Genomic DNA, 27665 nt, shown 5'->3' with positions numbered 1-27665 from the left:
CTGTTGGGTTCTCGTTTCCTGTTTATATTACAGGACAGGCTGAGTTAAGCCTCCAGAGAGATGAGAAAATACTCATTGAAATAAAGGAAAAGAGGCAAGATGCAAACCTCATTGCCCTAGATTTCATCCTTTATGTCATGACTTGCAGTCCATTGTAGAGCATGATAGCATGACTAAACTTTCTTCATAGAACTCGTATGTCATTTTGAGAAATGAACAGCAGAAGAAGCTAATGCAACAAGCGAAGTTCCCACAAGCATCATAATTCTGATCCCACTATGTGTACTGATTACCCACTTTTATATAGGCCTTCTCTTTACAGTAAGGTCCTAGGCCAGAAATTCATCATTTAAAAATAATAAAGCATACAGTGAATGCTATAAACTTTGCCGTCTGGCTAAAGAGGTGTGTCTTCAGCTGCTAATGAAAACTTAATATCAGCACTAGATGCTCCTCTGAGAGGAGGTCATTCCAGAGGAGTGCTATGGGGAGCCATAGCAGAAAAGGCCTGCTCATGTGCTGATGCCTGTTTGCCTCCCTCCCTTCAACCCCCCCTCTGGATTTCCCCAGGCAGCAGAAACACCAGCATAGCCTCCGTAATAGATCATAACTTAGGTTGATATGGAAGGAGATGCATCTTCAGATATCTGGGCCCAAGTTAGGTAGGGCACAAGCAACTTGAATTGGGCTCAGAAGTGTAGTGGCAACCAGTGCAGTTCTCTTAGCACCAGTGTTAACCAGCCATGCCCATCAGCCCTCTGACTACTGCTTTCTGTACTACTGGCAGGTTCCAGACAGTCTTCAAGAACAGACCTGATAGAACACATTGCAGTAGTCCAATTTGGACGCTACCTGAGCATGGATCACTGTGGCTAGGCTCCAATAATGGCTAAAGCTGGCAAACCAGCTAGAGCATTGTAGCAGCAGTGCTAATGACATGCTTCACTTTATACTGTAGGCCACCTGGCACACTGATAATTTGCACCTCCTTTACATTCATACTGTTTTGTGGCAGCATGAGGGCACTCCACGCACGCAGCCTTTAGACTTCTAATTTTTATCTATTTTAACCAGTATTTGTCTGCATATCTGGGAGTTACCCTTGGTATGCAGACAATTTATTGCCTATCTGTTTGTGGATAGTCCTATTTCCATGCTCTGCTGGCTGTTGTGAGGCCAATCCTGTTACTGTTGGAAGGAACGACATGCAGTGTTGCTGCACTTGCAAAGAGAAAAAACATGGCTGTCCACTTTGTTTGGTGTGAATGACCCGTGTCATTGGCCCTAGTGGGGCTGGACGTTACATTGTTCATATCAACAATCCAGCTAGAAATAGTGGGTGCTAGGTTGGTATACGTATGTCTAGGGGCCCTAGAGTAGTTTAGAATTGAGAGGGGATAGTTTCATGAAGAAACATCAGTTGTAGTCAAGTGTTCATCTGAACGCTTAAATTCAGGCTAAAGGCTAAAAGAAGGGAGGAGGGAGGGGTGCGCACACAAGCCCTGGCCCCCATGCATGCCAACTCTACTTCAGACATTCCCACATTGAGAAGAAAGGTCTGAAGGAGGATTATAAGTGTATTCAGCTGAATGTGCTTAGAATCCTCCTTGTGATTGGGAGCCTTACCTTATCAATGAGTTCCCAATCATGAGGAGGATTTACATGTTCAGTGTCTGACGTGGAGCTGGCATGCATGTGGGCATTGGGAGTGGGGCTTTCATGTTTGCCCCTCCACTTTTTAAGCCCTCACACATTTGTCCCAGATTTTCTGAAGAGGGCTACTGGCATAATTGATTCCAAATTTTAAAAAACAAAGATATGGGTCAAATATATCCATTAAGTTTGTGATCATACGCCCACCTACCAGGAAGTAAGCCTTATTTAGTGGAATGGGCCTTACTTTTGACTATAGATGTATATTGGATTGCATTGCAATATTGCTTGAGCTCATGTTTGTAGTGGCAGTTTGACTGATATAGCAAAGATCCTCCCCCACACCCACAAAGCCTCACTGATTGCACTCGCTACTTGATCATTTTTATATAAACTCTCCTGGAATCTTTTATAAATATTTTTTAGAAATAAAGGATTTTTGTTTTTTATAAATAAATGAAATATTCTGCTTGTTGTAAGAAGACATTACACCATTGCACATTGCAATACATTCAAAGCTCACCAGTGTGCCTACCAGTATCTCCTATGGCACCCGTGAAAGGTCTTGGTAAGCATCCCCTCAAAAATCCACAAGAGACTATTTTTCATGCTCAGTTCCTATTTGCACTGGATCAGCATCTCCTACACTGAGGGGTGGCTTCCTTAAAAATTCACATTTCGTTGGATACCAGGATTGGAGAGGAGAGGTGCCAAGAGCTTCTCTCTGTGACCAAGTATCATGGGGACTGATGTAGGAGCCTTTCCCTGTTGATGGTGGGGAGGCATGTCTCCAGCAATTTGTGATCTTGTCTTTTTTTCTGCTCTTTTAGTTGTAGCAGCTATTACACCACACCGCCACAGCACCCATTTTGTGACTGGAGCCCACAGAACTTTCTAAAAATCCCAAATATGTCCACCATAACAAAAAGATGGGCAATCCCTGCATTGACGGTGTTGAGGTGTGGAAAGAAACATGACAGTGGCATCATGTGAACAGGTGTGGGGAACCTTTGGCTGAACTGCAATTCCCATAATCTCTGAATATTGGCCATGCTTGCTAGGGTTGATGGGAGTTTTAGTTCAGCAACAGCTGGAGGGCAAAAGGTTCCCTTCTCCTGATGTAACATGTCTACCTATTGTCTTTTCTTACAAGGCTGATGTCAGCACCTGACAACTTTGGACAGCACCAGGGCTCCAGAACCCTGGGAAGGCCCACTGCTGATAACTCCTGAGCATCCCTCCAGTTTTTTTTTTTAAGTTGCAACCTACAACTCCAAGAAATTCTGGACATCTTGATCTAATTTTAATTCTTCACAATGATGCCAGGGACATTGTGGGAAATTAAAATGATGTCTAGACCAAGGAACTTGGCATTTCTTGGAGTACTGTTGATGCTGTTACGTAAGGTGACCAGGGAGGGCCGGCCCTAGGATAAATAATGCTCTAGGTGAGGAGTGCCTTTGGCACCTCCATGTGGTCAGCTTTCCAGGGTCCCCCAGAGGGTTTATGAGGGCTGGGGCTAGTGTGATGTTGGGGGCCCTGCTGCTCCTGCTCCCTACAAGGTTGTATGCATGTGTACACAAACCGGGGGGGGTCAGGTGCAAATATTATTGCATGCATGGACTACATGTGAGAATTCTTGCTTGCAGCTCCTCGCCCTAGGATCAAGCAGAATGATCGATGGTGCAAGGTGTGCCTGGCGCCAACACTGTTATCTTTTCGGCGCCAGGTCAAGACTTTCCTCTTCTCCCAGGCATTTTAGCATGTGTTTTATACTGTTTAAATTTTTAAATTGTGTTTTAAATTGTTTTTATAAGATCTGTTTTAAATTGTATTTGTTTTAATGTTTTTAGTTGATGTAAACGGCCCAGAGAGCTTCGGCTATGGGGCGGTATACAAGTATAATAAAATAAATAAATAAAATAAATAAGATGTGCTTCATTTTTTCTTACATGGGAATAAGGGAACAGGGATTGGGTTGCGTTTCTCCCGAGTACCTCCTTCAAATTCCAAACCCCTTCTGGCAGAGCTTCTTTCGCTTCCTGGAACTCAGTATCACAGGTCGTTTGGTTGTGGCTGGCTGTGGCTTTTTCCACTACTCACCCAGGAAGGATTCCTCCTTTAAGGCCTGGCTCACACCACTCCTATGCCTTTCCCTGTGGTAACTGCCACAGAAAATTACTCTCCAATTGCACCTTGCCTAGCAATTTTAGATAGCATTTGTTCACTCACTACTTAAACTCTTTCCCAGCATTCGTTCACTCACTACTTAAACTCTTTCCCAGCATTTGTTCACTCACTACTTGAACTCTTTTCCCAGTGGGCTTGACATTCTGTGACAAGAACAGGCCACCTACTCTGCCACAGGATCTTCTTTAAAGCCTTTTCTTTTCCTTCTTTCCTTACAACAAACTCTGTAACTAGGGCTACTTGGCCTGGGCCAGTCATAAGCCTGCCTAACTAATTTTAGTTCTGTTGCTGCCCAGACATAAAGAAAGCTTTTACCTTACTGTGATTGGTTTAGATTCCCTTACAGTTGGGCTGTAGGCCTAGCTAATAAGCAGGCCCCTCTTTCTAGCCTCCCAAGGATACAGTTTAGAGCCAGCTTAAGCCTCAGATTAGAGCATCTTTTCTGTTTTATACACAACTATGTAAAATATTTACTTCATCAAGTCCAGGAAGAGGTTCCATTATGTCACAATTATATGTTGAGATTCAGAATCATCTTACACTCTAATATACCATTTCTTTTTAAAAAATCTTTTAAGCAAAATACCAAGAATTCTAGTGAGCAGTCAGGGCATGGGCCAACTGAGGCGGGGGGGGCTTGCTTTGTGGGGGCCAAGGGCAAATTGTCCCCCCACTCACCCTTGCAGCTTTGCAATGTTACAGTGTTGTATAACTTGTGCAGGATTACAAACCATAGTCGTGTAACAGGCCCTGCTGCTCTTGGGCTTTTCCCCAGAAATGCCTATGGGAAGGGCCCAGAGTGAGCTACCTCTTATTTGCTGTTCTGCTTTCAGTGCACTCCTGCTCCAGGTCTAGCATCCCAATGAAATGTCATGTGGCATAAATGGCTCCAAAGGCCTCATAGAGCTGTAGGCCTATATTCTTTAATATGTTCAACATACATACAAAATAGCTCCTCCTGCAAGCTTTCCTCCCCAAGCCCCAATACTCCCTTCTCAGTTATCACAGGTTTTACTTTTATTTTATTTTTTGGTAGCAGTTCCTACCTTTTGTTAAGCATTGCTTGTTTTAGAATATCCATTATTTTTATCTTTAAAAATAATAAAGAAAAGTTGTAAATAAAAAAGGTATCCAGCTGATCTCTTACAGCTTATGGCTTCATTTTATTATTATTTATATGGTGCTTATAATATTTAAAGTAATAAGTTCTTGGTAACATTGCCTCAAGGTACAGCTGTGGTCTGCTGATTTTTACCTAGCATAAATGACATCAATGTAGAAGTTGAGGGGAAAAAATACTTTAAAGCTAATTGAAGGGAGATCATTTTCGTAGTTAGTACCCAAACAACCTGTAGAACCTTGAAAAAAAGGTTACAGACACTTGCTTTTTGCCACCCTAGTTCACCGCAGACAGTATATTAAAAAAAAAAAAAAAAAGCAACTGAGCTCAGCTTGGTACACCCCTCAGCTCAGTGCTCTGGGCCCACCCCTGAGGCCAGAGCCCACTGAAGGAGGAAGGGATCAGCCAGGCTCCCCTCAAGCCTGGGTACCTCTCTTTAGGCGCTGTTCCCAAAACACAGGTATGAGAAATCTATGACATGTGACCCCCGCAGGGTTTCTGTGCATTTCCTGCTGTGCTGGATGCAAATGATTAATCTGATCAAAATGTATGTGTTTGTGTGTGTGTGTGTTTGTTTGTTAATGTTAGTGTATTATTCACCCTTTCTTCAAGGAGTTCAGAGAGACATATGTGATGTTTCTGGACAACAGTATCCCCCTTCATATGGTTTGCATCCTTAGCATAGGTAAAGTAGATGACGTGTGGGCAGATAATAGCAGGCTGTTCAAAGGAATTTTTATTATATATAGTTGTGATTGCAGTTTCATAGAACACATTTTTTTTGGTAGGCACTACAGCTCGATCATTCTTGGTTCTTACCAAACCTCAGCTATGCAATTAGTTCTTTAGCAACCTTATTTTAGGATCAACGTGTTAATATTTCTACCCTGGATGCCTTTGGGAGGAAGGGTGGAGTATAAATTTAATAAACAAATATTTAACGTGCTGAGAGCCTGACCTATTATTTTCAACTATTTCATGGTTCTTCTTAGTGGATTGTGGAATGTCTTGTGGAGCTTATTTGGAATGAGGGATGTAAATGTTTTCTCTGTTGCAATGCTTTTCCCTCCCTCTCTCATAGCAACTAAGAGGGGGTTTGTTATCATCAGCAATGTTCCTAAAGTGTCTGGTATAGAAAAACCCAGTGACAATTGATCTGATGGAAGAGCTATGCTCTAATTTTGCTTCAGGCACTGCTCAGTCTTAATCTCAGTGGGTATGGGTAGTTGTTCTCTTGTCAGGGCTTGCTCTGAAAACATTCCTGCTTTTATCATCTCATTTCACACACAGAAATCTTTCTGACAAGCTATGATTCATGTCTGATCTGCATAAGAAGAATGTTTACCAGTGAGCAAATGGTTCCTGAGTAAGATATACTGGAGGGCCCCAAAACTGAGAGATCTCTTCTTCACTGTAAATTGCTCCTGCCTCCTTTGAACTAGAAATACCTGTTTTGCATAGATTGTGTCTCAGTCCAAAATGTGTGTCTGATTTGTGCATGTAGATGATTGATGGACTTCAACAACAGCTACTCACTTATTTTGAGACACTCCTAACAGAAGAGAAGCAGGGAGGGCTGAATTAACTTGAATCCCCTTTGGCTTCCCTTTGCATTTATTCTTCACTATGTACTGAAGAATAGTCACTCTTTGCTAGCAGCCTTTTTCTTTGCTCTCCCCCAAACCACCAGCCTTTATGTGATAGTATGTATGTTCAGGTATAGGTTCACAAATCTTTGATACAGTCAGCAACATAAAAGTATCTCCTGATTTAAGCCAGAGATAGGTCCACAGATGCTCTGTGTGATGGGTAGCAAATGTGATGCCCTCCAGATGCTGTTGGACTACAAGTTGCATTGGCCCCAGGCAGCATTGCCAGTGGTCAATGGTGATGGGAGTTGGAGTCCAACAACATCTGGAAGGCACCACATTGACTATTCTGATTCTGTGTGATAATTTAACTGTGGTAGTAGCTCAATTTGCTCTTGGTTTTATGGAACAATTTAACTGTCATGGGCCTCAAAGTTGGACCTAAAGCCTTTGGGAAAAGTAGGAGGGATTAATGCTACCATTTAAATCAGGATTTTTAACAAAGGAATATGCTCACTTATGTATCTACACACATGCCTTTCATGTTACAGTGTCCCTGACTTGAGCACAATGTAAAGCTCGCTCTCTCCCTTAGAAAGCCCCAGTTCTCATCAAGTATCTCTGACTTCTGTACTTTAGCAATGTCTGGCAGATGCCATTGTGGTAACCACTAAGGTAGTGAAGGGGTCTCCGTTTTGTTGCTTCTCCCTTCAAAGCCATCATTTATTTATTTTATTTAACAAAATGTATATACTGCTTGATTGTAAAAAATACCTCTAAGCATTTTATATTAAAAGAACATGGCAAGTGGACTATGGAATCACTGTCCTAGTCATCTGCAACAATGACTTAGCTAGCCTGGTGCTGATGGCAGGAATTATGCCATATTTGGCTTTTCCTTATTGATCATCTAGCTATCTCCTTTCCTTATACTGTAGTTTCATCGTTGCATCCCTTCTTTGAAGCCCCTTGGCCACTCATAATTTCTTTTTCTTTCCTTTCTTATTATTTCTGATTACATTTATATCACACCCCTCCTCTCTGGGTTGGGAATCTACTGGTTGGAAGTTAGTAATATCACCCTTGTTTCATTCTACCACTTTGCACAAGGCTTAAAATGGAAATATATCTGTTTGAACTGTCCTGTCATTTTGGCTAGATAAAGTAGAGATTTCTCATTCTCAAATATTGGTTGTAAATTCAAACTGAGATAGATTTTTAGATGGTGGGAGCAAAAGGATTTCCCTTCTCAAATTTCAGTCACTGAGGTGCATTTTAATGCTGTTCTTCACCTTGAAAAATCTACCTATGGAACCTTTAAAGAATAATCTTTGAAATTCTAGTAATATTGTTGCACACCACCCCAATCTCCGAGCAGTGAGATTTCAGGGGTCCCTGCGCTCGCCCAGGGCTTGGTTTCCTGGGGAAGAAGGTCAGCGTAGACTGTGGTGTCTTTATGAAATATAGTTTATTTATTTACACACATTCCAACCTGAGCTTAGGATGGAGGGGTTCAAAGCATCAGCAGTCCAATATCCAGCTTTTCCATCAGGGTTACAGGGGGCACCCCAAAGCCATGGTGCAGAGAGCCAGTCTCTCTGCCTGCCTCCAGTTCCCAGCCTTTCTCAGGCACAACTAAAAACACAAGCCTCTCCTCGGCCCCAGGAGGGGGGTAAGGATCTCCTGAAAAGTTTCAATGACAAAAGAGTTTACCTGGCCCATTCACCAGTTGATGGGCACCTGATAGACCCATTCACCCACCTGGCCACTCTGTTAGATTAACAAAAGAAACTCATCTGACCAGCAGAGTGAGTTTCTCACACACACCCCGGGCGCAAGTCTCCAAATCAGAGGCTGGAAGGGGACTCATAGGAATTATCCATCTCAACCCCCCAAACTCACAACACTATGTTTGAAAAATTAATATTATTTGTATTTATTAGTTGCTTTTTCACAAAAATGACCCAAAACTATTTACAAACGTTATAAAAATACAAGATAGTACAAACATTAATACCATATGTAAACCCAAAACAAAGTAAAAACCTAAAAACACATCCATACGTATAAAAGGTAGGTCTAACACATCCTACCACATTAAAAGAGGCCATTATACATAAAACACTCCAAATTAAGGGTAAAAAACCTGGGTAAAAAGGAACATTTTTGCCTGGTGCCTAAAACTAGATAATGCCAGCACCAGGCATTCTGCAAGCAGGGAGCCACCACGGAAAAGCTAATTCACGTGTTGCCATCTTCCGCACCTCCCTCGGAGGAGGCACACAGAGAAAGGCCTTGGATGATGAATGCATAAAAAATGTTTTAATGGCACAGATTATGAATGCATAAAAATGACGTTTTAATGGCATGCTAGTTCTGTTAAAAAAGCTCTGATTATATGGTCTATATCATGCATGTTAAGGAAGTGCCATCTCTGTATATTTTCATACTCTAATTCCAAAATTAATTATTTTGTAAGAACAGTGGTGGTGTAGGACAAGGATAGAGGAACACAGAAATAGGAAATGTAGCTATGTTGGTTTGGAAAAAGAGGTGTGTGGAATTGGGGCAGGGAATACAAAGTGTGTGTCCATAAGTTTCTCCCCTACAATGCAGACACAAAATGGCTTACAAATCCAGAAGGTTGATGCTTCCCAGATGCAATTTCTCTCCCAGCTTGTCACATTCCTCCCCTATACTGTGAACATACAGATATCCTGAAAGTATACAGTTTGCTTAAGCCTTCTCACATAAGTGGCAGTATAGATAAATGTTTAGTTTCTTTGTATAAACTACTTGTAAAGTACTTTATTACAATCAAGTATATTGGGCTCCTGCTGGGAGGAAGGGCGGGATATAAATCAAATAATAAATAAATATATATATAAATTTTGTTAGATAAATAAAATATTTTTAAAAACTGTTTCAGAGGCTTGATTGTCCTCTGAAATTTGGCTTTTAAACTAATGTGTTTCAGTTGAAGGCTATGCAATTTTGTGTGGGAAAGGACTAATAAACCTCTTTTCTGTCATCATTTGCATGGTAGAACAGTGTTTTTCTCGGATCTGTGACTAGGAATGGAAAGATCTGTCAATTTTGGTTCTGTTTCTCATTTTTCCATTCTTAAATTCAGTTCTCCACGTTTTTGTAGCAATTTGCAATTTTTTAAAAAAAATCCTCATGAAAATTCTTCAGCATTTTGGTGCAAGTTTCTCTTGATAAATACATTTTTATATACAGTTTTGAACAGTGCACACATTTTTGCAAGCAACGATTATTTTTTTATTTTTGTATCCCGCCCTTCCTCACAGCAGGAGCCCAGGGCGGCAAACAAACCACTAAAACACTTTAAAACATCATAAAAACAGATCTATAGTGCCAGAGACGGTGCTCGGGGGCAACCCTGTTGAGAGCCCGACACACCTCGCTGTTCCACAGCGTGACAAGGGCTTCAACAGAGTCACCTACTCTATCTACTGGGAACTCCCCAAGGGCATTCAGGAATCCCGTGGATTCCATTAGGCTCCGGGGGCGGACCATCATAATCTGTCCACCATCCGTACAGAGGAGGATCGGAGCCATAAGTCTAAACTTCACCAGGAAGTGATCTGACCATGACAATGGGGTGACATCCACCCCCGCTATCTCCAGAACATCCTTTCCTCCATCTGGAGCAAAAACCAAGTTGAGGGTGTGCCCTGCCCTATGTGTTGGGCCAGTAACAAGTTGAGACAACCCCATGGTCGTCATGGAGGCCATGAAGTCCCGAGCCGGAACACTAGAGGCAGCCTCAGCATGGACATTGAAATCACCCAGCACTATCGTTCTGGGCTCCTCCAATGCCACAGCCGAGATGACCTTCACCAGCTCGGTCAGAGAAGCTGCTGGGCAGCAGGGTGGACAGCAACCCTAGTTTATTGTCTTCTTGGCCTGACACCAGGTGCAGGCCCTCACAGCCAGCTCCAAGACAGAGTGGTTTCCTGGTGACAGAGATGGAAGTTCTGTAGACCACAGCAACTCCTCCCCCCCATCCCTGCAGCCTGTGCTGGTGCTGCAGCGAGTACCCAGGTGGGCAAAGCTGGGTCAGATCAACCCCTCCAAGCTCACCCACCCAGGTCTCGGTAATACACACCAAATCGTCACCTTCATCCACGATCAAGTCATGGATGAGACTGGTCTTATTATGTACCGATCTGGCATTAAACAATAACACACACAGGGCAGTGGGCACAGCAGATGAGCAACGAGGAACCAAACCATGAGAGGAGTGGCAGCAAGGAACAAGGCACAGATAGCTTTGCCTTCGCCTTCTCGGGTAATTCACCACCTCCCCATGGCAATATTTCCCACTGTCCATAATCACTGAAGTTGGGGTGGCATCACCCATGTTCCTCCATACTAAGACTCCTCCTAAACACCTAATATGGGCCCAACACAAGCCCACCAACAAAGCCTGCTGGAGTGAATTATCCCAGTAGGCCTCTGTGAGGATTGGGAACAGTCACACCCATTCAAACTTTTTCACACAGGGCCCATCTACTCCCCCTCCTGTCTCACACCCAGGAAGGGCCAGACTTCTGCCAGTTACAGACTCTCACTCTGAAGGCATCTGGCGACTTTCTCCTCTCATTCAGTTCACTGCACAGGCTCCCACCCTGTGCAGGAACTACACCTGCACCACACGCCCTCCCTACCACCAGTCTCCTCTAGACTGGTTTAACAGAAAACAAATTAAACAACAACAAGAAGAAAAAGTAATTGAAGGGGGGGTAGCGCCCTCACCCTAGAGACTCCCTAAGGGGCTCCCCAAGGGCAGCTGGGCAAGGGGCTGCGAGATTAACTGCAGCCTCTCTCTGAAGCAAGGGCCAGGCAGGGGGTCCCAGTCCTTGCAGCACTCACCAGGGACTTCAGCTGTCTGGACAGACAGCAGCCCAAAGGAGCTAGTAGCAAGCGCCCAGATGCCAGATACTTACTCCCAGGGCAGGTCTTCCTCAGTCCCCTCGTGCTGCAGCTATTCCAATTAGTCCTACTATGATGTATTTTGTATGTTATTTTAACTAGTATATTCATTTTTGTGCATGCTTTTCCATAATGTATGCATTTTTGTAAATATGGTTGGAGAACTGCATCTCAAAATTTGGATAAGTGCACATTTTGAAGAATGGCTGTGTTTTGGAAAGTGTGAATTTGATAAGATTCAGTTTTAAGTGCAAATGGCATTGAATTTCTCCTCCATCCCTACCTGTGGCTGTATTTTTGTTTATATATGTAAAGTGGAGTTGTTTGTTTCATAGCAGTTGTTACTGCTCCTTATTACTGGAGTGGAAAAGACACAGCTATGGTCTTTGTTTAATTCTGGCCACAAATACATTGTATCCCGCCCTTCCTCCCAGCAGGAGCCCAGGGCGGCAAAGAAAGCACTAAAACACTTTAAAACATCATAAAAACAGATCTTAAAATACATTAACAAAACAGCATTAAAAACATTTTTTTAAAAAACAACTTTAAAACAGGGTTAAAAAAATATTAAAAAACATATTAAACAATTCTGACAGATGCAGGCTGGGATAGGTCTCAACTTAAAAGGCTTGTTGAAAGAGGAAAGTCTTCAAAAGGCGCCGAAAAGATAGCAGAGATGGCGCCTGCCTAATATTTAAGGGGAGGGAATTCCACAGGGTAGGTGCCGCTACACTAAAGGTCTGTTTCCTATGTTGTGCAGAACGGACCTCCTGATAAGATGGTATCTGCAGGAGGTCCTCACCTGCAGAGCGCAGTGATTGACTGGGCATATAAGGGGTAAGACGGTCTTTCAGGTATCCTGGTCCCAAGTTGTATAGGGCTTTGTACGCCCGGTAGCAAATGGGCAGCCAGTGCAATTCTTTCAGCAGCGGGGTGACATGTTGGCGATAACCTGTTCCAGTGAGCAGTCTCACCGCCACATTTTGCACCAGCTGCAGCTTCCGGACCAACCTCAAGGGCAGCCCCACATAGAGTGCATTACAGTAATCCAGCCTGGAGGTTACCAGTGCGTGGACAACAGTGGTCAGGCTATCCCAGTCCAGAAACGGCTGCAGTTGTCTCACCAGCCGAAGCTGGTAAAAGGTACTCCTAGCCAGAGGTCACCTGGGCCTCTAGCGACAAAGTTGAATCCAGGAGCACCCCCATGCTATGGACCTGCTCTTTCAGAGGGAGTATGACCCCATCCAAAGCAGGCAACTGACCAATTATCCGAACTCAAGAACCACCAACCCACAGTGTCTCTGTCTTGCTAGGATTCAGACTCAGTTTATTGGCCCTCATCCAGCCCACCACCAAGTCCAGGCAGCGGTCCAGGGCTTGCACGGCCTCTCCCGATTCAGATGTGACAGAGAAATAGAGCTGGGTATCATCAGCATACTGCTGACACCTCGCCCCAAAGCTCCTGATGACTGTTCCCAAGGGCTTCATATAGTTGTTAAACAGCATGGGGGACAAGATGGTACCCTGCGGCACTCCACAGCACAGCTGCCAGGGCGTCAAAAGACAGTCACCCAATGCTATTCTCTGAGATCGACCTTGGAGATAGGATCGGAACCACTGTAAAACAGTTCCTCCAATACCCATCTCACCAAGTCAGCCCAGAAGGATACCATGGTCAATGGTTTCAAAAGCCGCTGAGAGATCAAGTAAGAACAACAGGGTCGCACTCCCCCTGTCCTTCTCCCGATAAAGGTCATCCATCAGGGCAACCAAGATCGATTCAGTCCCATAACCAGGCCTGAACCCAGACTGTTTTTGGTACTGAGAAGTTCTTGATTGTACTGAATGAGCTAATGCCTCTGGTATGTGCAGAGTGTCGCTCACCAGTTAATATCACTGTTAAGCCTTCATCTCAACAGCAGTGAGCAATGGCAATTGTTTATTTATGCAAGCAGTGGGGAACCTTCCTCAGACTAGGGGCTGCATTCCCTCATGGGCAGCTTTCCAGGAGCCATATGCAGTGATGACCAGGGTCAGAAGCAAAAGTGGGTGGAGCAACAGAAGTGACCCTTACCCATTATATAATAAGCTACATCCCAGCCGTGTAAAAATCAGAAGTTTCTATACATGCAACTCTCTGTTCACAGTTCAAGGACACATTGTAGCCAGGCAAAAAAAAGTACCTCAGGAGAGCACAGTGCTGGGCTGGGGAGGGGTTTGGCCTGGGGAGATGAGACATGGCCTGAGGAGAGTCCTGAGAATCAGAGAAAGAGACTTGGAGGACTGCATTTGACCCCTGAACCTGAGCTTCCTCCCTCCTGATTTATGGTATCAGAGCAAAAATTACTAATCACTGGATGTAACCATTGAGGGGAGAATCCTACACATATTGGAACAAATCACAATGACATCTGGAGAACATTTGCTTCCCTCAAAAGAAGAGTTAGAGGAAGAACAAGCAACATGACACAATAGGGAAGTACTATTAGACAAAGGCTGGTCTTGAAAAGTTTTGATGGCAAAACATCCAGGTATTGTTAACTTCATCCGGGCATTCCATGTGAGATCTGTGACTGGACAGTCAGCAAAGAACATGAAGTTAATTGCAAGTGTGATTGAAACATCACACACATTAAGGTCTACGTGAGTGGGGAAAAACTTCTGTGCTTGTAATTGCACAATTATCGCCATGTATAGTTTGAACCTCAGATTTTGTAACGAGTGCCTCCCTGTATCTTTTAGGGATGAACTCCCTGGATGTCTCTTAACCAGACTGAATACAGTGTGGTTGCTAAAGCCCAAAATAATTTGGTTTAGTTTGGATTTCTTAAGGATAAATTAGCAGAAAGTTCACATCCATGTCTAAAAATTTGCATTTGCAGGATCTATGTTGTGGTACTGACTACATGAGGACTAGGAGGATAAAAAACAGCAATAAATAGAGAATGAAATGATCAGAGTAGTTCTGTTGTAAACAGGGATTTATGAAAGCATTGTTTTCAGTTCTGCCCTGTATTTGTCATGTGCAGCATTGTTTCTGTTTCACTGCAGGTCATCTTCCACTAAAACCTATGCTATTTGTTTAGGTGTCTGCTAGGGTGAAGTTACATAATTTGTGTAATTTGCATAATGAATTGTGTAAATATTGTTATGTTACTCTACCTATGCATTTCCATGCAAAGAAAATGCAATGCAAATACGGGTGGTGGTGGTTTATAATCAGTTACTATCATTTGCAGGCTGAAAGCCACGACGACAACAAATACCAATCACATTCACTAGATTAATGTTTGTTCCAGACATGGGATGAATAAGCGAATTGCAGCAATGTCTGCTCTCATTTCTTCTTTTGTCAGAATTCTCAGGCATCCCTAGGTGGAAAATGGTGGGATCCATCCTGCACCAAATTTCCATCCTAGGGAATTGTACTGAGAAACAGATGGCTGCCCCCATGTTCTTATTTTTTTTCCTGTACACTCTCCCTGATGGCCTCAAAAGGACATTGTACCAAATTATATAGCCATGAGAATGGCGGTATACTATAGCCAGCATGGATTTTTCACATTCTGCAATGTTAAATTAAAAATACTCCCCCATGCCATTCTGCTGCTTCCCATAAACTCATTTTAAAACAGAGCCTTACAAAACTTGTAGTCCTGAACTCAGAAATGCTTGCTTAACAACCCTCTAAGTTTTCATGGCGATACACAAAACAATGAGAGAGAATCAAGAGTTCAAAATGTAAAACGAGAGGGGGAAAATCCAGACTCCTGTTGAACTTTTTTGTCAGTGTTCTCATAATTTGTTGTAATTAATTAAAAACCAGCCATGATCACCAGCCATGATACCTGTACTCCTATTACTGACCTTGCCCCATACTCTGACCATCATCTTCTGCAGTTTAAAAGTTAAGAAAAATGCCTGGCTGATTTTTAATTAATTTAAGAAATTTAGCATTGAAGTCTATTGGGCATGCTCAGTAAGAACTGCCAGTGTTCTAAAAGCCAGACTCACAGCTTTTTGACTTAGCTAATCAAGTGGCCACACCCACACCCGACCTTTATTTCACTTTTAGACAGTCCTGGCCTTCCCGAAAGAATCCTGGGAAGTGTAGTTTGTGAAGGGTACAGAGAGTTGTTAGGAGACTCCTATTCCAAGACAGAGCTCCAGTGGCGAGAGTGGTTTAACAATCTGCCCCTCTTCTCATGATTGTAGCTCTGTGAGGGGAAGAGGGCATCTCCTGGCAAACTATACTTCCCAGGATTCTTTGGGGAAGTCATGGCTGTCTAAAGTGCAACAAAGGTCTGGTGTGGATGTGGCCAGTAAAATTTGGGTGGGAGACTATATCAGCCTACTATAGAATAAAAAGGTGGGAGAAACCCTGAAAAACAATTATACTGTTCACAATGTTTTCTTTTTGGAAAGGAAAGGGGCTTCCCCTCTGCCCAGTGCCCACCCATCCACCTAATCCCCTCCCTGTCCTCTCCACCTTCCTCTCTACCTCCCTTCTCTCCCCATCATTTCCCTGCTCCTCCCGAGGTCAGTTTCTCCTATCCTAAACATTATTGTACAGGAGTAAATCCCACTGAAGTCAAAAAGCATGCAAATGATCAAACCTGCCCTCCCTTCCTCCTCCTTCTCATCCCCTCCCTTTGTCCCTTCTCTCCCCCTTCTTTCACCCCTCCATCCCCATCCCCGCTCTCCTTTCCTCTCCCCTCCTTCCCTCTCCTCCTCCTGTCCCCTTCCTTTCCTCCTCCTCCATGGTCAGTTTTACCTAGTCTAAGCATGATTGCACAGGAGTAAATCCCATTGAAACCAATAAGCATATAAATGATCAGACCTGCCTTTCTCCTTCCCCCTCCCCCTTCCCTCCTCCTCCCTCTCTCCTCCCCCTCCCCTCCTCCCCCTCCCCCTCCTTCCTTCTTCCCTCCCCTCTTCTTCCTCCTTCCTCCCCTCCCCTCTTCTTCCTCCTCCCCTGCCCACTTCAACCCTCCCTCCCTCTTCTCTCCACAATGCATGATTGCAAAGGAGTAAATCCCACTGAACTCAATGAGCATGCAAATGATCAAACCTGCTCTCCTCCCCCTCCCACCTGCCCCTATTCTCCTCCCCTCCCTCATCCTCCCCTATCCCTGCCCTTCCACCTCCTCCCCTCCCCATCCGCCCATAGTCAGTTTCACCTATCCTAATCATGATTGCAGGGGAGCAAATCCTATTGAACTCAATAAGCATGCAAATGATCAATCAATTCTCAGCAAACTTTCACATGATCCTGTTTCTTACCTCCTGGATTAAAAAGCAGAGACATTTACTAATAGGCAAAAAAAAACCATTCTGTTTAAGGACGTACCTATAGCCAACATATATTTCTATCAAACTTTAAAAAGCAGAGGAATTGGGCACCTATAGTGAATGCACCAGGGGAGCAGAAGACCTGACCCCCTCTTTGAGATATTGTTTCCTAGAGTAAATCATTTTCTTTTGTTTCTGTGAATATATGAAGTACAGCAACACTTTGCAAAATTTACACTAAAAAACCTCCAAAAACAATTGTGGAATAATGGCACTGACTATTCTGCAGAATAGTCTCCAGTGGACATGTGGAATGTCTCAGTTTGCACAAGATAAAACAGAGGGGGGTGAAATACATTCTAGCAAATTTCTAGGTGTGCTCTTTATGTTTTTAATTGACCATGTCCACCTTTCCTTAAGTGGAGTGGTTTAAGCATAGCAGGCTGAAAACATGCATCTTGTGCAGGCCAAGTTTGTTTTTTCCAACAGCTAGAGTAAGTGCTTAAATAGCAACATAACTGTAATCAGTCCGATTTTACATTGAACTGCAGTTTCAGATTCAATTTTTAATGCACCCAAAACAGAAATAGAACATAACCTCCAGTTTGAAATACAAAAGGCTGTCTTCACCATCATATGACACTGACCAATAAAAATGCTTTGAAATTAATAAAAATAAATTTGACACAGGTTTCTAGGATGAATAATGAGAAAAATAATATTTTCTAAAAACAGTAGTAACACAGGAAAGAAGCAAAGTAAGAAGAACATCAAAAAACATACAAAAATGTAATTCTCCATCTTTGGAGATGGCAGGTATTGGCAGCATTCACCTTATGCTCAGAGGCACTTGTTACCAAATTCTTCCAAGCTACACAGGAAGTGGACTGTGGACTGTGAAAGACCAACCCAAATTGTGTTTGCATTTTTACAAATTTGTAGGGCAGTACAATATCTGAAGAGAGGAGGTCAGGTCTCTTACTCCCCTGGTGCATTCACTATAGCTGCCCAATTTCCCTACTTTTTAAAGTTTGATAGAAACATCTGTTGGCTACAGGTACGTTCTTAAACCGCAAGGGTTTTTTTGCCTGTTAGTGAAGAGAGGGGGGGGATGTATGGGGGCAGCCATTTTTTTCTCAGTACAATTCCTAAGAAGGGATTGGTCGTTGTGATATACAGTCACTTCCTGATACCATTTTAAATGTTTTTTTTTTTACCATGCAGCTATGGAGGAGGTATTAGCTGCTCTAAAGAATTGTAAAATGTTAAAGAAAGAAAGAGGTAGCCTTTGGACCACTTTGTCAGTCCTTTTTTGTTTGTAAAGTTGGTCCAAATTTCAGGGATTGCCCCCCCAAATCCACCAACAAACAAGGTGAAACTGAACCAGTTTTGTGAACAAATCAAACCAGCATTAGAAGGAAATGGTTATGCATCCATCCATCCCTACTATGAAAATGGCTTGCAGTTGTTCAGTGGCCAGTATCTAACATTTCTAATTTCTGCCAGTCCTAACATAAAGCAAACCAGGCACAGCCTGCTGCTCATGCAGCATGATGAAAACAAGGCACATTCAAGCCAGTCGCCCAGCAGCATTGCTCAAGCATGCTTTCTGTGAATACGCAAGGTGGTCCTGCCGTGATCACACAACACGTTGCCATAAGCACTAGGAAAAAGTGTGTGGCATTGTAAAACAAGCCTGTGGGTTTCTACTCAAAGGTAGGCTACTTGAATTCTCTATACCTGTAGTTAGCTTTTGATCATTTCATGGTATAGTAGCAGAAACTTTGCCATTTCTGTGGAGCAGAACTTTATTTCATGTATATCTCTTGTTTTTCTGTGAGATTACTTGCAGACTAATCTATTCCGAATGAATGTCTGTTCTTTGATGCCCCCACCTCCAAACAAAAGAAAAACAGTGGGTTGAATGCAGACAAGAAAGTAGTGAATGCAAGGAGGCGTAAGAACATGATATGGTTTATACATATGAGAAATCAAGACCCAAATCTAATCATACTAATTTATTTCTTTGTAGCAGGTCAATTTCCCACTCCCCCATTAATAAATAGCTGTAGTTACTGATTTGAACCTCTTCTGCCACTCTTTCCTATGTCAATGGAACTGTTCTTTATTTCACTTGTGACATTCAAAGGCCCAGCTTTGGGGGTTTTAAACAGATTGCTTTCATGCAGTGAAGGCTAGTCACTTAGGGCAAATGGGGCACTGCCCCACCAAGGTTAGTCTGCCCTCAGCCAGTCCCACTTGCCCACCTCCTTACTAACAACCTACGCAAAGGCTGGCACCGGTTGTCAGATTTCCCCTCCTTCGTGTTGCCTTTGTACAATTCAGCAGGGAGGAGGAGGAGAACAAAACCAGAATTAGTTGGCTCCATCCAGCATTGGCTCTGGCTCCCCTACTTTCAGACTCCCTTCCTTCTGCCCCACCATCCCAATGAGCAACAGCCTCCACTGGTCTCATGTATCCTCATTCAGCCCATGGTGCTTCACCCACTGCTTAGAGGTGGCATTATTATGCAAGGCCAGCACTGCAGTAATGCCGACTAACCTAATGCCTTTTCCCCACAAAAGCAACCAGAGACTAGCAACCATGCTAGTCTTTAAACACACACAAGGGCTTTTGACACATTGAGATCATTGCACACCTAGAACTGTATTGAAAGAAGAGCTGGAGAAAAGGTCTGTCTGTGGCTATGTACTAGGTTTCAGATGAGACTGGGATCTCCCTGCTCAGAGGTTACATCCAGTATACTAGCAGAGGACAACTGTCACCATCACGCTTTCCTTTTCAGCTTCTCAGAGGAACTGATAAGATGGGACCTTATCCAACAAATATAGCTATGTTCTAAAGTGTTCTTGGACAACATGGCACATTCTAGTCTGCACAGATTTAGGTGTAATGTATTGAGCCTTAGAATCAGCAGCTCAGCTCAAAGGACATGTAAAAGTGAAAGAAATAATAGAGGAGGATGACTGGCAATTAATTCAGACTATAAAGAAAAAGTCTTTCCCCTTTTGTTTCTTGCTATCATAATAGCACTTTGTGGGCTTGTGTGGGCTTGTACTGTTGAGTATGAGAGCTCCAAGAAAGGGGGGGGCAATTCCAACATAATTTTGCTCAAAGCACCAGCAGAGATTTTCTTTGAGAAGGATCCAGGGGTCATGAAAATTAAGCAGCGTAGGCAGTAGGATTCCTCTCCCGCTCCTAATGGTAATTAATTTTGTTTTTAAAAAAAAAACATTTGAAGCTAGTCCATCAGCTACAAGGCAAAATTTCTTTCAATCTTTAATTGCTTTTAAGTGAAATGTATGATTAGTAGAACTGTGAGATCTTGACAGAAAAAAGCCGTGCCTTTCTCTCCTTCTCTGCACCCCCCAAATATATTCAGTTAGCTAGGCCTTCCAGTCAGGATTAAGGAGCTGTATAGTGGGGGGAGGAGCTTGTGGAATGAGAAGTGGGCAGGCAGAAGGAGGAACCCCAGCATGGAAACAGGTTTTAGCACATGGAACTGCTGCAATGGGAGTTTCATAGGCCTCTGCAGGAAGTGGGGCGGGAAGGGGAAAACAAACTTTATTTAGCAATGGAGCAGTCCATGCACAAACTGTATGTATTTCACAGTTCACGTTCCTATGTCAGCAGCCTGATTTGTAGAACAATATGCAACAACCCTACTGGGAGAAAGGGTGGGATATAAATCTAATAAATAAATAATAATAAATAACCCTGGATTGAGATGCTAGTTTGTACTGTAGTAAGGCTGTGCACACAACATACAATTAAAGCACATACTCCCCACCCCACCCTATATCCTGGGAATTGCAATTTACCCCTAATAGAGCTACAATTCCCAGCACCCTTAACAAACCACAGTGTCGTCCTCAAAGTCCCTTATCCTGGTGTAGCCTGAGGATCTGGTGCTGTGTGTGAGAGAGAAGACAATCAATGTGGAGTGCTTTTTATCTCAGTGATATGTTTGTACAGTATTTCTTATGCACATTTGTTAGGCTTGCCAAATAGCTCCTCTGACTCTTCCTGACTGTAGAACAGACTGCTTTCATAAAATAATGTTCAGGGAACCATGGAGTTGATCAGTTGGCTAGAAAAAAAATGCTTCGAAAATCTCTTATAATAAAAATACTGTTAAACTAATTATCCCAGTCTAGTTCTAGAGAGCAAGGCTTTTGTCTCTCTCTCTCTCGCTCTGTGTGTGTGTGGGGCAGCATTAAAGGTCATTTTCTTCTGTTGACATGGCAGCTGTTCTCTTTCCCCTTTGGCTAACAGAAGTATATCCAGAGGAGATGTCACAGTTTAAACAGAAAGGTGAAGGTGATACTGTATAGCAGCATTTCCTGGCCTTGTTTAAAATGTTAGCAAGGTGGAAGGCAGAAAAGGAATTTATTCATTTATTTAAAACTTTACAACTATCCTGAAAAATGAATACTCTTAGGATGGTTAACAAGAGAGAGAGAAAAACAAACAATAAAGCAATCAAAACTGAGCTAAAATGGCAAGAGTCAATCAAAGACAAGCAGATTAAAGCCATATTCCACTGGCATCTAATAAGACTTGGGAAGATTAAAAAAGGTCTTTGCTTGGTGCCAACAGGATGTAAGTATAGATGCCAAGCAAGCCTCCTTGAAGAGATCATTCCATTAGTGAGGTACCATAACCCCAAAGGGCCTCTCAATTGGTGTAACCCATCTAATTTCAGGGTACCCAGGGATGGGCTGTCAACACTGCTCTTGATGTATGGACAGGCATGCGCAGTCCCTAAGGTATCTAGATCCCAAGCTGTATAGAGCTTTAAAGGTGAGCACCATCTACACTTTGAAACAGATTGGCAGCCAGTGAAGGTGTTTCAGAGCTGGTGAGGCATGTTCCCTATAGCTGGTCCCAGTCCACAGTCTGGCAGCAGAATTCTGAACTGATAAATGTTTCTGAGAACTCCTGAAAGGCAGGTCCCATATAATACATTGTAGTAATCAAATTTGGATGCTACTAGGGATGCATAAAGGTGGGAGACTTATCTCTGTGCGGCATTTATCTTTCAGCTGATGGAAGGCAATGTGTCCCATGGAATGGAAGCCTCTTAGTCCTCCAGTGAGAAAGCTGGTTCAACTGGTATTTTCAGAATGGTGGACAATCTTTTAGGGGTGTATAGCTTCATCCAGAAAAGGCTAAGCACCATCTCCTAGGTTGAATCAACTGCTAACAGTGCCTCCATGTTGTATGGATTGAATTGTTTCACCCTCACCCTGTTCTTAATTGAAAAGAATGTGTGGTTATCAAGCAGTGCAAATAACCGATTAGCCAGAATAATCCAGATTATTTGGGAGTGACAGAGAGTGAGCAAGAATGCAGATAAAGCTTTTCTACTTAATTTAAATATGCTACCCACTCTGGGATTAATGCTGTTGTCTTGGACATCTAACAAGGTGTGACATTCCTTGGGTTGTTGAAAATAAATTAGCCATGCCTGTGTTAGCCTTTGATGAACACTTAGTATAAACTAATTACATGAGTCATTGGATTTAAAGTGTCTTAAATGCGAATCCTCTTGGATGTAGTGGCAGGTCTGCCTTGGAAGTTGATGAGGAGTCATAAGCGCAAGTGGGAGGCCATGCACATCTGTGCGCAAATGCCCGAATATGTAGTTTGTGATGATACTGATGGGTTTCCCTTTTTTGTTTCAGAAAAAAGCATGGCAGACAATAAAAACAATTGTCAATTTGCCAGTCATCAGTCCCTTCAAGAAGCGGTACTCCTGGGTGCAGCTGGCTGGTCATACAGGTGAAAACCTTTCTTTGCTCAGCCCATTAGAAATTGGAAGTTTGTAATTGAAAGGCTGAAAAGATTCTGAGGGTAATATGGCCCCTTCTTTACCTGGACACTCCAAACTGATCAGCCTTAAATGCCCTATTATCTTTGGCCATACATCCGTATTTACTATATGATTTTAAATATGCTGCCCACTCTGCACCTTTGGAATTGGGCAACATGCACTTTTAAATAAGTAAACTGATAAAGATGGAAGCTCGTTAAGTGACTGAATAGGTCAGTCTGTTTGTTCAGCAGGTAGAGCTGCCTGTGTTCTTTGAGTTCCAGTGTGACCTCTGAGCTTCCATGAGAATTTTGAAAACATCACATTTGATATAAAACTGTGTGTTGTATCCAGAGGTGTTGTTCAGCTACTGGTAAGGCTTCCATTAGTGGAACAGGTAGGAAAACATGTTTTGCCAATTCTCTTCTGAAGTTCCCCTATGCCCTCCTAAATCTGGTATAGTAGCCATACCATCCACTGAGCAACACTGTTGGATATAACCCAGTATTTTCTTAACTTCACTAGTGCAAAGAAAATATATAATACATGGGGTCAGTGTTTCTGACGGGAACAATAACCAGAAGATTGATAATAAATTCTAGCACAAAGTTTAAAAACAAAATAGATATGATCCAAGTCCTATTTTGTTATTTTAAAAAGACTAATCATGCTTGGAATTTATAGCTTAGTAGTGTTTTCACTTAGCTGGGTGCAAAATTTGGCATGCAAGATAAGATTTGTCCACACAACTAGTCTTCATTGCTTTTTCTCTGCAAAATGTCTGGAGTAGATGCAAAATACATACATTATAAGTGGTCTCCAAGACTTAGGTTTCACTGTGTGTCCACATACATATGCATGCTCCCATATCTGTGTCTTGGACTTGCATACTATAGTCCAACTATTTCTACATGAAAGTTTCGGAAGCCTAAACTCTAAAGAGGAAATACTGATGAGGCCACTGCTGGAGTGTGCTGAAAGTGCATGTCAAAGAGACCTAAAAGGAAAGTTTGGCAGGGTAGCCAGTAAGGAGCTGCTTAAGCAGATTATGTTTTATGTAGTGTTTGTAGAAATGGATGGAATATTGCAGGCCAAGTTTTTTTTTTATTTAAAAAAACTGACTTCATGTGATTTATGCATGGTTTCTTTCATGCTCCAGTATTAACTAACTGATTGAGGTAAGAGAAAAACATAAGTCAACAGAGCTATGTGCAGAGTTTTCTGGAAGATGAGGCATTTCCTTGTACAGTCATTTTTCTTTTTCTTTTTTTACTTTGAATGAAGAGGATTAATGGATTACATCTGGTTTTGCTCTGATTCCAAGAGAAGCCTGTAAATTTTGATACGGGCTGCAGAGAATTCTGGGATTGCAGGAGTTAAGGCGGACCAGTTTACAATGCATGAAGGCAGTGTAAAATTCAGGCTTGATCTCTGCCTTTCAGGGTATGAATTTGTTTCAGGAGACATTGACTATTAGATACTGAAGCAGAAAAAAGATTTGTCTTTGATTTTACACTCACCTCTACAGTAATGAAAGTAGCATCCTCTGGGCCACTGCTTATGTCTAGCCTCATCTCATTGGTTGTGTGGCTGAGGCTAGACACTTTTGAACCTTAAACAGTGGAGCTGCAAATTTCAAGGGTGCTGTAGTACCTGGAGAAGAGTGTGTGTGTACTCAAAGTGCATGACTTGGCTTTTAGACTTGGCTTGTTGGTTAATGATCAGTGACTGATTGATAGCTTCCCTCTTGTGTGCTAAGAGCCATTACAGCACGGAGCTCAATTCAGGACACAGTGGTAGAATTGCATAGATTTAATCACTGAATCCGGCTACCAAAGTAACATGGTTTGGCCTGTTAACTTTCTGTGCAGTCTAGTGCATCTAGACTTAGACATGTTTATATGATTGGTGTAGACATTTTTTCATGGGATTCTGTCCAAATGGTGTTTTTTGTTTAGTAGACAGACATTGTTTGCATTGGGTGTTCTTTTTACAAGTGTTATCTTTCCAGGAAATTCTTTTAGCAGGAAGATAAAGATGTGGCATTCACCTGGGAGGGAGAGGCCTTTCCCTTGTACCTGATTGAAAGTTGTATGCCATCATGGTTCTGTTTACTGCAGGGAGTTTCAAGGCAGCTGACGGTGGGACGATTCTGAAGCGCTACTCTGAGAATGAGGAGAAATGCTTTGAGCTGCTGATGAAAGACCCACTGCACTCCTGTGTCCCTGTCTTCCATGGTGTGGTGGAGAGAGATGGCGAGTCCTATATGCAACTCGATGACCTTCTAGCTGACTTTGAAGGGCCTTGTGTGATGGACTGTAAGATGGGAATCAGGTGGGAGGCCTTTAAAAGCAACAACCCTACTGTCTCATTGCGGGTTACTTGAGACATTTGTGATTTAGGGGAGATGGCAGCCTGGTGTTGCTGTACTGTTAGTACTGAACAACTTATGACAAAGTTTTTGCTATTATAATATAATAACTCTGACATATAAACCGTTTGAGAACTGGGGTTCATAATTCAAGCTTCCTGCCCAGTCCTTCCCATTCCCTCCTTCTTCCCTTTCCATGAGCTCGGCACTCGCCAAATCCTTAGTCCCTGCAGACCTCTTTTTGTTGAAGTTCCAGAGCTGACAGAAGAATATATTTTCAAAACCTGTCTCACGTTGTCCACGGTTAGGTAAGGTCATGTAGTAGGGGCACCAGTACCCTGAGTGGGGTTGATTTCATCATTTGCAGAGTAAGATTGTTTTGATTGACAGACCAAATCTCCAGAGTTCATGTTTCTGAATGTCTCCTATGGTAGAGTGATTCTGCTGGTCTCCTTCTTATAGCATCTTAGAAGTACAGAAGCGTACTGTAGTACAGTGTATATGAAATGATATGATCATCACCATCATCATCATAACAACGTTAAGACTTGTTAGTCGCCTGTTACCCAGAGGTCTCCAAGTGACTTACAACACATATAAAACATAAATATAAATACATTATACCATAAAAACAAGACAAAACATCCCCCCTAACAGCCATGGGAAGCTTTGACAGCACACTAGTAACAAAACAGCATTATCAATCTATCAAAATCCTGGGGAATATAGATTTTACCCGGTGGCAAAAAGATGTCACTAAAGGCCCCAGATGGAACTCACTGGGGAGAGTATTCCACAGACTGGGAGCCACAACTGAAATGGCCCTCTTCCTTGTCACCACCCTCTGAGCCTCCCTCAGAAGAGGACCTAGAGAAGGGCTCAGAAAATAATCCAAGGTTCTGGGTATGTTCAGATCAGAAGAGATGTTCTAGAAGATATTTGGGTCCTAAGGTGTAAAGAGCTTTATAGGTCACAATCAGTACTTTGAATTGGGTTCAGAAGCATACAGGCAGCCCGTAGAGTTGCCTACTGTCCTCTGGAAAACTTCAAAGTGGTTTTTAGCTCTGGACAAAATGTGTTTTCTTGTTATTTTTTTTATTAGTACATCAATAAATTTTGGATTGCCTTCAAGTCGATTCATGGCGACCCTATGAATAGGGTTTTCTTGGTAAGCGGTATTCAGAGGGGGTTTACCATTGCCTTCCTCTGAGGCTGAAAGGCAGTGACTGGCCCAAGGTCACCCAGTGAACTTCTTGGTTATGTAGGGATTCGAACCCTGGTCTCCCAGGTCATAATCCAACACTAACCATTACTCCACACTTTTAATCACTGTAATAATCTTTAGCAGTGATTAAAATTCCACCTTCCTCTTGCTCAATAACAAATACCTGCATAATAAGGTTTATCTCTAGTATCAACCAGTCCTGAACAATGATTAAGATTGATGTACTTGTATGGGACAACATCTGCTGCATGAGGACAGCCCATTTCCTAACCCTTCTTATAGCACCATTTTCAAAAGCTAAATCTGCAGATTGAGATTCATCCATGGACATGGAGGACATCTTCTAGCTAGGCTTATTCAGTTGGTCACTTCCATAGCTAGAATAATGCAAGAGTCCTATTGAATGAATCATTTATTATGTTCACAGACCAGAATATTAAAATTGATTTAAAAAACCACAAAAATTTAAAAACCATTAAAAATTAAAATACATATAGAACACAACTACTGCTAATTACTGCAACCAAATAAATACAGATTAAGTAGTTTGTTAGTCAGAGGACTGGCAGTATTTTTTCCTAATTTGCATTGTGCTAAAAAAGAACTTTGCAACACTTTCAGTAACAGAGGGTGAGACAACCTTAAACAGAACACTATCAAATTTGCAGAAATACCCCTAGGCAAAACTGTTAATAACGGGGAAATTTTCTTCTTTCTGCGATCACTGTACAAATTACATGACAGTAAAACATGTTTCCACTACACCAGCTCTGCAAGGACAAGTCTATTTGCTGACTGGAATTTTGTTAAATCATCCTTTTAACAGTGCCGATAGCAATACTTTGAAACGGGGAAGAGTAAATGCTCTCCTGTACTTTGGAATTCTCAGTGAATACAAGTATGAAGCTGCAATAATTCCACAGTTGTTAAAATTATTATAGAATAATGGTGAGCAGGATTTATTTGCGGTAATTCTCAAATACTGCAAGTCTAACTCTATTAATCTTTGGGCAACAGAAATCTGGGCCTTCTTAAACCTTCAGGGGAAAAGCCCAACTTAGTTATTTTGTTCTCCATCTCACGCATCCAACAACTCAAAGGAGTCTGAGAGCAGTAAGGAAAGATAGCTGCCAGGAGCTGCTAGGAAATGTAGACGTAACCACCATTTTAGGGCGTCAATCAAAACTTTACAGGAAACTGATTGAATGCCTACTTCCAAATAGATGGCAGCATTGCCCACGCAGGGAAGGGACCCAGTAATTTCCTAAGAAATACAGACTGGACTCTTTCCATTTGAGAATTAAAGCCCAGGATCCAAATCGTTATGCCATAAGTGAGCTGGGCCAGAGCCTTTGCTTTGTAAGTTTGAATAGCAGAGGGAATGTATTGACCACCTTGCATGAAGAAGATTCTTAGGATAAGCTGTTGAC

The 27665-nt window shown here is 42.5% G+C and overlaps 1 protein-coding gene across 4 annotated transcripts in view; it reads left to right on the top strand.

Moving 5' to 3' along the window:
• ITPKA (inositol-trisphosphate 3-kinase A) overlaps nt 1-27665 on the top strand; it is a 107075-nt gene that overhangs the window by 59284 nt on the left and 20126 nt on the right. For all 4 annotated transcript variants that reach the window (XM_061611383.1, XM_061611382.1, XM_061611385.1 and 1 more), the window contains exons 2-3: nt 22512-22608; nt 24760-24973. In XM_061611383.1, the coding sequence (XP_061467367.1) occupies nt 22512-22608; nt 24760-24973 (311 nt within the window). The remainder of the gene's footprint in view (nt 1-22511; nt 22609-24759; nt 24974-27665) is intronic.

This window comes from Rhineura floridana, chromosome 2 (assembly GCF_030035675.1).
Source record: "Rhineura floridana isolate rRhiFlo1 chromosome 2, rRhiFlo1.hap2, whole genome shotgun sequence".
Classification (NCBI taxonomy): domain Eukaryota; kingdom Metazoa; phylum Chordata; class Lepidosauria; order Squamata; family Rhineuridae; genus Rhineura; species Rhineura floridana.
This window is presented reverse-complemented; position numbering and strand designations above follow the sequence as displayed.